Source organism: Hoplias malabaricus, chromosome 8, assembly GCF_029633855.1.
Source record: "Hoplias malabaricus isolate fHopMal1 chromosome 8, fHopMal1.hap1, whole genome shotgun sequence".
In the NCBI taxonomy this organism is placed as follows: Eukaryota; Metazoa; Chordata; class Actinopteri; order Characiformes; family Erythrinidae; genus Hoplias; species Hoplias malabaricus.
The window spans coordinates 11,834,155-11,845,039 of record NC_089807.1 but is presented as its reverse complement, the minus strand read 5'-3'; the positions used below and the strand labels follow the sequence as shown (position 1 = coordinate 11,845,039).

At 39.8% G+C, this 10,885-nt stretch overlaps 1 protein-coding gene across 2 annotated transcripts in view; it reads right to left on the bottom strand.

The window, feature by feature from the left end:
• Positions 1–1,023: 1,023 nt before the first annotated feature.
• The window catches only part of slc24a3 (solute carrier family 24 member 3), a 92,729-nt gene continuing 82,867 nt past the window's right edge, over positions 1,024–10,885 (bottom strand). The window contains exons 8-18 of one of the 2 annotated variants that reach the window (XR_010804078.1): positions 10,681–10,706; positions 10,462–10,515; positions 9,900–10,027; positions 9,628–9,788; positions 8,268–8,535; positions 7,437–7,603; positions 7,219–7,333; positions 6,764–6,876; positions 4,895–4,960; positions 4,345–4,782; positions 1,024–4,243 (exon numbers count right to left, since the gene is read on the bottom strand). Coding sequence is in view for 1 of the 2 variants with exons in the window: in XM_066679447.1 (XP_066535544.1) it covers positions 4,639–4,782; positions 4,895–4,960; positions 6,764–6,876; positions 7,219–7,333; positions 7,437–7,603; positions 8,268–8,535; positions 9,628–9,788; positions 9,900–10,027; positions 10,462–10,515; positions 10,681–10,706 (1,242 nt within the window). In the remaining variant the exon portion in view is untranslated. Of the gene's footprint in view, positions 4,783–4,894; positions 4,961–6,763; positions 6,877–7,218; positions 7,334–7,436; positions 7,604–8,267; positions 8,536–9,627; positions 9,789–9,899; positions 10,028–10,461; positions 10,516–10,680; positions 10,707–10,885 lie in introns of both variants that reach the window. The other variant, XM_066679447.1, reaches the window with a different exon arrangement.

Here is a 10,885-nt window from a genome sequence, read left to right as displayed (position 1 = left end):
GATAGTCACAAACAGGCAAATTCAGGCAGCAAGTTTTTCTTATAGCCTACAATTAAGGACAGTTGCTTTTAACGTGGGGCTTTAAACAGCGGGTGATTTGCAGAGGGATAAATGGAGGATGGAGTTAACGATTCACAGATTAGATTTGTTTGTACTGAAGAGTTGTACCCAAGCCAATTAAAAGAATTATAAGAATAGTGTGTGTAATTTTGACGAAAATAAATTACTTGGGATACCGTACATTATAAACGACAACCTTAAAATACTTAAAACAGTTGAACAAATTTCAACTAATATTTCATTGAACAAATATTTGTAGTAAATAAAAGCTCCGGGTGACTGTCTGTGAGGAGTTGGTGTGTTCTCCCTGTGTCCGCGTGGGTTTCCTCCGGGTGCTCCGGTTTCCTCCCACAGGTAGATGGATTGGCGACTCAAAAGTAAGTGTGTGTGTGGCCCTGTGAAGGACTGGCGCCCCCTCCAGGGTGTATTCCCGCCTTGTGCCCAATGATTCCAGGTAGGCTCTGGACCCCCGCGACCCTGAACTGGATAAGCACTTACAGATAATGAATGAATAAATTATCTGTAAGGGCATATCCAGTTACACCCTTACTTATCCAGGAATACACCCTGGAGGGGTCGCCAGTCCTTCACAGGACAACACATACGGATACTGACATACGGAGTCACCAATCCACCTACCACCATCCAACAACACCAACTCCTCACAGACACCCGGAGCGAGAATTGAACCCACAAATTGAGAATTGAATCCCTGGAGCTGTTGGACTGCGACACTACCTGCTGCGCCACCGTGCTGCCCTACTTTTCTAATTAAATAACTTTTAAAAACGGGATATTTTTCATGTTGAATGCATATTGTAAGTAAAATAGAGTGGAATAAAAATGATACGTTTGCCAGTTTTGTATAAATACTCTGAGTATTGATATATCTCGATTCTTTTCTGAACACCCAAAAGTGAACCAGTCTTTGCTCAAATAAATGAGAACAGCAGACCTTTGGCATTAGCAAATATTTTATTTATGCTTGAGTAGCAAAAATGTACTCTGATATACACTTGAAACACCTTAACAAAAGATTTCGGTACATAAAGCCAACAAATATTTCCCAGGATTTTCTGCAATGTATAGACCATTAATGCAGATTTAAACTTTTACTGTTTCCATCACTGAAGAATCAAAGATCCAGCAGTTTTCCCCTGAAAGAAAAAGACAAACAAAAAACATGCAATGATCTAAGAGGTCTAATTTCACAGCTGTCTCTTCAGTGTCCATCAATCATACAATAATAAACAGAAGTAAGTTCTTATATTAAAATATTCTCATGCGAATTATCAAACCAAAGGGGATTTTAATCCAAACACAACAGAAATGAGGACCCAAACATCATACAGTATCTATGAAAATATAGTCAACAGATATACAGGTTAAGACAAAAAATATAAATACATTTATGTATATATGTACAGCAAAGCATCACCCTGTAAATATCACATTTGTATTTTAAAATGCTCTCGTCTATTAAAGATCACCAGCAGATCTGAACATCTGGGTGGAGTTTATTTGGAGAAATGTCCTGCCCCTAAGTGTGGGCTTACCTGTTGTGCTTGCCCTTGCTTATAATTGGTGAGATAATTGTGCGTACAAAGGAACAGCAGGACAGTACAGAACTGAACACCATTTCTTTGACTGAAACTGGCCACAGAGCATTGATAAAGACAAGGGTTTGTGTACAATCTGACCTTAAACAAAATGAGTCAACCACAAACCTCAATTTAGCCTTTCCTCTTTTAAAAGAGAGAAACAATGTGTTACTGGGGCATGCAGAAAGGTGTGGCACTACAGTGGTTCCGTGGGACCCAATTTTGTTGCTTCAGAAACTTTAATTTGCTGCCCTTATCTAAATATATAACAAAGCACACTTTGCTAAAATCACCTGTTATTGAAGCAGATATATAGGTAATCCATACAGTTCTGTAAAGTGTGCTGTGGCTTTTCCAAATCTAACAAGATAAAATATATACACATTAACAATTATTATTATTGCATTATAAATCAACTGGATTTCTAACCGGAACCCTGTTTCCCCACAAATATTAAATAATCTTCTAAATATATATATAACCTTCAACAAAACAACAAATGAACTAACTAATATTTAACAACCCTTATTATCCAAGAATTACAGTTCCATATTATACATTCTATCTTGAATAAACCAAGCGTTACATTAAGTAGAAGTGGCACATTGCTCAATCTTATAAACTAATACTGCTGTTGCATTTTTGGGAATATTATGCGTATCATGTCTCCTGGCGTATATTTCCAGAGAGATAAAGGTCATATACCAACAGATTTCGCGTTATGGTGAAGTCAGTGGAGCTAAGAATCATTTTTTAACGTCTATATCCTAGTAGCAAAATTAAGATTCTACTGAGACTGTGGCTAAATATACAAAAAGAAAATATATGAAGAGTCAACAGAGAGCTGACAAGCTGAACATTACCTTTATGAGCTAAAGTATGTACATATCAGATCATTTGATGCATGTCCTAAATTTGAAAGCAGAGTTCAAAACATCTTGCATTACAAAGTACAAACATCTTTTTTGTGGATGTGTATGATAAAAATACTTTGCTGAGTTTAAGTTCATAGTGGCTAAACTACTGGTGCGATATGAACAGTTAGAGCAGGTGAACTGGTCAGTGCATAAAACACATGTTCGTGTAATGTGCCGTCTGATATGGAGAAGTGTGTAAAGTTGATGCCTATGTTTTGAGAACCACTAAATCCAAGCAGTGGCAGCTCAGTAAAAACAAGATAAAGTACCATAGGTCAAAGGTCAGTGGCAGATGATAAATGCTGTACCACAGTTCAGAGTTCTTATGCAGATTCATGATAGTGATATTCATCTGAAAAAGTGAAATCCTTTTGATGTCTCGGAATATTAAGCAGGTATCCAGGGTTAGCTCTGAGAGTAATCCGAACAGGTGAGCTTTCAGAACTTACAGAGTTGTGGATGTTGTATTCTCTGAAACACACTGAACTTCTTGACCAGTGATGCATGTCTTCAAAAATCAAAGGATCCATTTTGGGTGGAGAGTTACGGTAGGTTTTCGTAAAATTTAAGCATCAAAAAGACATTAGCTTCATTTTACCAGGATACATTCCTGCTAATCAGCTACTTGGGCTTGTAATTCATGAAAATTGTTTTTATTAAAAACAGAAAAGCTGGGATTATCAAACACACACACACACACACACACACACACACACACACACACAGTCTCTGGTCACCCCTATCTGTGACCACACCACTCAGATATGCTCAAACTACATTACTAAAATGTATGTGACACAAAGCTTTGAAAGATAAAGTGACATAGCTTGGCCGAAACTCCAAAATGGTCTCTTCTTTGGGACAGCTGTGGATTTGTTTTTTTTTTTTGTTTTGTTTTTGTTTTTTTGGACTGCAAGAAGAAATTAATATACATAAATAGTTTTTCAATAAATTATTAAATAGAAGAATTTCTGCTTCAATATATACAGAGTAATAGCGACAAAACAAATTATTCGTAAACATCTTTTTTTCTTTTTTTTTTTTTTTTTTTTTTTACAGATCCCTTATACCAGGGTCAGCATGTTCTCACTTTAAACATAAATACATGGGGCTACAAATCTGCCCCAAATATTTGCATCTAGGCCTGTACCACTGCTAATCAAAAAGTCCCCCAAGACCATCAGGAAAAACAAAACAAAAAAATCTGCCCAGAACTTGGAAACTGGAAACATTATTAACTACTATACACCCTGTCACATACAGCAACCTTTTAACCTTTCCTCATCTTTTCCTCTAGTTTTAAAAGTAAACATATTCTCATTTAACATACTTCAGTTTCCCTCCAAACAATCCCTTCCATCCAGACACAGCTATGGAGGGAGGACTGAACGAGGTGTTGAGGATAATGCCCATGATAAGGGAGGAATCTCCAGTCACCCGGGTAACCACATCAGAGCTGTCCAGACGTATATACAACAGGTCACCTGTACCTTTTTTTTTTTTTTTTGGCTAGTCCCAAAGTAATCACTTAAGAAATCTTTCAAAATCATAAATGCATTAAAATATCAATATTTATGATCATAGTTTAGATGATTATCATCTTAAGAAGTACTCAGTACATCGTGGCAAATCTTCAGTCCAGCCTTTTCTCAGCCAGTTTAGCAGCTAGTAAACAAACATAATCATAAAAGATCATAGATATAATATTCATAATATTTCAATAATAATTCAATATCTTCATTTCATCCTTAGAAAATATTCAAAACCTCTTTTTTTTGTTGTCGTTTTCACATCAAATCAGGCAGTAGTCATCTTGGTTCACCTCCGTGTCTGTCTAAGAAGTCCTGTATCTTAGATCAGATCTGTGCACCGCTCTGTTCCCCTCTCCACTGGCCAAAGCCTCTGACCCAGGGCTCCATCGGCATTGTGAAATCAGAGAGGAATTGCGGGATTGAGAAAGAAAGTTTTCACAAAGGACATATCAGATCTTCCTCAGACGGAGGACCATCGCACGAGTCCTCGAAGAGAGAGACAGAGGAGGGAAGTGAAGAGGAGCGATGTCATTGGCAAGTGGGCAGATTGACGAAAATAAAGACGTTGAATTCAATTAGGATGGAGAAACACAGGAAAACAGCGTACAGCAGGAGACACGTGAAGCCCAGGCGTTTGTCCAGGGTCCACTTGTTCAGATGCACACCAACAATCTGAGAGAGACAGAGGGGGAAAACATCATGGTAGTGTGATTACATTTACAGCCCACGACAAACTCAGAAAATGGATATATCTTGTGTCAGTTAAATGTTTAAAATGTCTCACCGTAAGAAACACAGAAGCCAACAGCAGTCCAACTGAGAAAATGAGACCTCTGCTGCTCAGGTGAATCTGAATATCAGAAAAGGTTATTGGAACATTATATAACATTAATGGTGTCCTCTTTAGCATCAGTGCTTCATAAAACCATTCATTATCTGTAAGCTCTTATTCAGTTCAGGATCGCAGTGTGTCCAGAGCCAGGCAGGAATACACCCTGGAGAAATACACCCTGGAGGGGGCGCCAGTCCTTCACAGGGCAACACAGACATGGACACGGACACTTTTGAGTCACCAATCCACCTACCAATGTGTGATTTTGGACTGTGGGAGGAAACACACCACACTCCTCACAGACAGTCACCCGGAGCGGGAATCAAACCCACAACCTCCAGGCCCCTGGAGCTGTGTGACTGCGAGACTACCTGCTGCGCCACTGTGCCGCCCGCGTCATAAAATCTCTCTCCATAATTCAGTCCCGTTTGTTTATTACTGTAAAGTTCAGAATAAACCTCTGTTTAAAAATAGTTAATGCCACTTATAGATTATAACAGGCTGCATGTGTTTACACGAGAAGGACTAAAACACATACAAACTTACTTTGTAAGATATTTCTCTAATCAACTCAATCACATTACCACTATAAATCCTAGCTGGTTTACCATGGTTATGACTAAGCTATAGGTCCCATGTGTGCAGACCCATCCAGTACAATCATAATAAAACTCATTTCTGGCCTTTTGAAGAGCTAACATTAAAGAGCCATGATGTGCAAATACTACTGCCCTCTACTGGTTAAAGAAAGAAATTCCAAGATATTTTAAGCTGTTGATGGACATTCTGATAGAGATAAAATGATCTTCGCAGTGATAGGAGCACCTAGTTTCTGTTTGTTGACCATCACAAAGAAAGACACGGGAGATTGAAAACATGCCATTTATAGTTGACGTGACCTTAAGGAATATTCCATGCTCCACGATGGTTTAAAGCTGTTTCAGGAGGATAAGTGCTTGGATACATTTGTTTGATAAAGGATAATGTAAAGCTATGTCTCAAAGACTATGCTTTTGTGAAGGGAATTCTATTCCTCTCCAAAACAATCTGAGTAAGAACCATCTGTGTTCTGAGTTTTCCTAGACGGGGTGAAATATTCTCAACATCTCAACATCTGTGTTCAATATGGGTCAGACGAGAACTCAAAGCTGTCCAGCAGGTGCACACAAAGCCATGTTTCTCTTGGATAAATCCCATTACTCCTTCCATCTTACTGCCATACACAACTTAGGGAAATGTGCTTGCTGGCAGTGGAAAGACAGGAGGAGGAGCTAATGCTGATATAAAAAAAACATTCCTCAGTAAATGTGTTCAAGAAAAAGATAAAGGTTGATGTAATGATGGGAAACTAATGTCTGTGAATGTATTTATCAGCATGTTATATTCTAACAAGACTCTGGGATATCAGCAGAATACATTTCTCAAGGTGACAACAGACCCCTTCTGGAATTCACCAAGGGTAAGACTGGTCAATGTGAAATGTCAGAAATCATGTTTGATATAACAAAACCTTGTATTTCCACAATTGCAACTTTACAAGAGAAGAAGTACAGTCTTAGCTGGTAGTGAAAGTTAATTTAAGATGTTTTGCCAATGAATTTAGAAGCATTTCTTTTTTTTCATGAAAATATAAGCATGAATATAACTGCACATGTCCAGATTTATGAATTAAATTACCCACTGTAACCTGAAATATTCACATGAAATACCATATGATCATTTTGTCTCCTTAGTCATAGATTCCTAGGTGAATTCAGAGCATTCTGGATTATATATTATACTATATTCCTATAAGATCACAGAGAGATTGATGATACTTACAGTTGAGCCATAGTCAATAGCCAGAGTCTGCAGGGCCCAGGGCAGGCCCAGGCCAACCAGGATATCAAACACATTACTGCCAATGGAATTAGATACTGCCATGTCTCCAAGGCCTGTCCAACAGTAAGAGAGAGAGGATTGGTGTTAGTAAAACTTCACCAGCAGAGAACTGCATGTACAGGAATTTGGGTCATTGTGAACAAAGAGCTGAAATTGCCTTTTATGAATGCTTTTATGAATATTTCATTAAGAGGGAAATAAACATAAGCAACAGAACATTGTATATGCATTTAGAGCAGGAATATTTCACATTAGACATTGTATTATGGACATTTGCAAATAGAGTGACAGATAGTGGTGAGAATCATTCCATTATACTTTTTTAAATTATTCTGACATTAGCATCAGAATTAACCACTAATTCATTTTTGGTTGGGTTCCTCCAATGTGCCCACCTTGTCGTGCTACAATAAGGCTTGCCATACAGTCAGGGACACTGGTGCCTGCAGCCAAGAATGTGATGCCCATGATAACATCTGGAATGCCCAGAGTAAACCCAATAACTGTGACCTGATGAAAGAGGAGAAATAGCATCAGATGCTTGCATGGAAAATAAAGATATTAAAGCACTTAGCAAAGACCATTCACTGAAACAGAAAGTGGGTGATCTTACCATCCAGACCATGATGTAAGAGAAGCCAGCGATCCAGAGTGTGGATGAGATGAATGTGACCATGAACCAGCGCTCCCAGCGAGGAGAGGCACAGTTGGGCACAGTTAAGAACAGCAGGAGACTCAATGGCCATGCCAGCATCCACTTGAACTTATTGCAAACCCCACCTGCATAAATATTCATACACACACACACACACACACACACACCCACACGCACACACACACAGAGAGAGAGAGAGAGAGAGAGAGAGAGAGAACATGTTGGTGATTTATTTTTTGTATGTTATTATATTATTAACATGTCCTTGTCCTAAAGCTGGGTGAAATAGCAAAACATGTCATATGTATCAGAGCCCCACTGTGGGTCAATGTCTGTGAGGAGTGTGGTGTGTTCTCCCTGTGTCTGCGAGGGTTTCCTCCGGGTGCTCTGGTTTCCTCCCACAGTAAAAACACACGTAGGTAAATGGATTGGTGACTCTGTATCCATAGGTGTGAGTGAATGTGTGAGTGTGTGTTGCCCTGTGATGGACTGCCGCCACCTCCAGGGTGTGTTCCAAGTAGGCTCCGGACCCAACGCAACCCTGAGCTGAGTAAGTGGTTACAGACCATGAACGTGCATTTGGACGTAATGTGGCATGGACATTTGAACATAAACTATGAGTCTCCATTTTAAATATTATAAATATCTGAAAAATATTGAATGAACTATTTAGGCAAAAAAGTTGAAAAATCTGAAGTAAAAGAGATTAATAACATAAGTAGAACATTTTAACCAGTTAAACACAATGATCAAGGTCCTTCACTGAACTGTGACTGTCACTAACTCTACCTGGGCAACGGTGGGGAACAAAGGGTCCCTCATTGTCGTCTTCTTCCTCTTCTCCGTCATTCTCATTGTTCTCATTGTCCTCGTTCTCATTCTCTGTATCTGTTCCTCCATCAGCCCCACCCCTCTCATCATCATGGTGACCACCCCTACGTCCATTCAGGCCTCGCTCCACAGACACCAGACCGTTCTCCACGCTGCGCCGACCTGGGATCTTCACCGTCACCTCTGAGTCCCCGTTACTGAAACGACCGTTTATCAGACGCTGCCTCTGCAAGTGCACACACACACACACACACACACAATACACACATCAGAAGGTTTTGAGTTTTATTGAACTGTCAGATTTTTCATGATATCTAATTCCACTTACCAATATTCCATACAAGATTTCCTAATTGTAAATCATGCAGTGAATTATTACACAGACAAGCAAATAAAAAACAAATCAAATAAATATATATAAATAAAATATATTTAATTAAATCAGCTGGCACTGATTCCATAAGTATGTAATGAATAAATTAAATCCATCTGAGAGTCTTAACATCAACATGGTCAATGTCACAAATTTGCTAAGTATATATAGTAACCCCAAATAATACATTAATGAATTCATTCATTCATTATTTGTAAGCGCTTATCCAGGTCAGGGTGGTTCCAGAGCTTACCTGGAATCATTGGGCGCAAGGCGGGAATACACCCTGGAGGGGGCACCAGTCCTTCACAGGGCAACACACACACTCACACCTATGGACACTTTTAAGTCGCCAATCCACCTATCAACATGTGTTTTTGGATTTTTGGACTGTGGGAGGAAACCGGAGCACCCGGAGGAAACCCACACGGACACGGGGAGAACACACCAAACTCCTGTGTCACACAGCTCCAGGGGCCTGGAGGTTTTGGGTTCGATTCCCGCTCCGGGTGACTGTCTGTGAGGAGTTGGTGTGTTGTCCCCGTGTCTGCGTGGGTTTCCTCCGGGTGCTCTGGTTTCCTCCCACAGTCCAAAAACACACGTTGCAGGTGGATTGGCGACTCGAAAGTGTCTGTAGGTGTGAGTGTGCGAGGGAATGTGTGTGTGTCTGTGTTGCCCTGTGAAGGACTGGCGTCCCCTCCAGGGTGTATTCCCGCCTTGCGCCCGATGATTCCAGGTAGGCTCTGGACCCCCCCGCGACCCTAAAATTGGATAAGCGGTTACAGATAATGGATGGATGGAATCCCCCTTGCTGATTTCAAATATTAGTTTTTTATTATGTTGAGGCATTTTTCCCCCATTGTTTTCTCAGGCTTCTGTCTCCCACAGCATGCATCTGTGTGTGTTATTGTGTCTGTACAGGTGTGGGTGTGTGCATGTGTATACCTCGGTGATGAGCATGCGGGAGGCCATGGTGAGGCGAGTGCGTGGAGAGAAGTGGCTGGTGATCATGATCCTCATTCCAGCCTCTGAGAAGGAGAGCTGGTGTGGATACGCTGACAGCAGCTCGTCCACCATCAGCACAGAGGGCTTCCTGTGGAAGTTGGCTGGAGACGGGATAGAGGAGAGAATTAAATTATCCATCACTCTCTGTCTGTGTAACTAGTAATAATGTGCTTTGTATAATAACCATACGGCGTATTTTCTGTTCTAGGTACCTTTCTTGAGGAGCACAGCGGTAGCGTCACATCCATCATCCAGGTCTGTGTTGCTGGCCGTGCCATTCCCCAGATTTGTGGAGTTCTTCTTCCTCCGCTCAATGTAGTGCACCACATGCGAGTTACACCTGAACAGTGAATAATACACAGACTTTACAAAATTCCCTTTTCTACTTGGGAATTCATATAATTAATCAAACTGTAAACACATGATACATATCAGTGTCTTTACAGACCTTTTGACTGGTTTTATTATGTTAAATTGTGAAACACTGTTATTCTCATTTTATTTGAGTTGTATAACATAGATCAGACAATTACAGAGTAAAAACGCCACAGGCAAAGTCAATTCAACTTTTTTTTGTATTGATTTGACCAGGTAAATGCAGGGTAATTGGAAATTAGTCTGTCCTCTATGAGCTCTGAAAAAATAAATTGTGGATTTAATACAGTTTTAGGTGTGGCACAAATATCTTTTTTATGACGACAAAATAGAGTTGGATAAAATAATCATGAAATCCTTAAAATCAGAAACAACATACACAAAATATCAATTACTTACTTCATTATTAAAATGTAAACCAAGTACATCAGGATCAAAACCAGGGATTCCCACCTTAAAATATAACAAATGCAAACGTATTCAGACACATCTCACCATATATAGTAACTCAATAATCAATAACTACAACAATAGCATCCAGAAAAAATTAGCTCAGCAAAGCAGATCTCTGGATGCTGTGGTGTAATGTGCAAAAAAAGGCAAGAACATGTTACTCACCAAGTCACCTTCTCATCGTAGATGAACTGAGAAAAGAAAGGTAATGTCTTTAGTGTTGTAATCTGCACTTGATAAAAGTAAAGTGTTTTTCGATCCTGGCCCTAAAGTACACACAGTTTAATCTCTATACAAAGCAAAGACCAACACAGTGGGTCAGCTGCCCATGTGCCCGGGTTCTGGAGCACTCAGAACTAATCATTCAGCA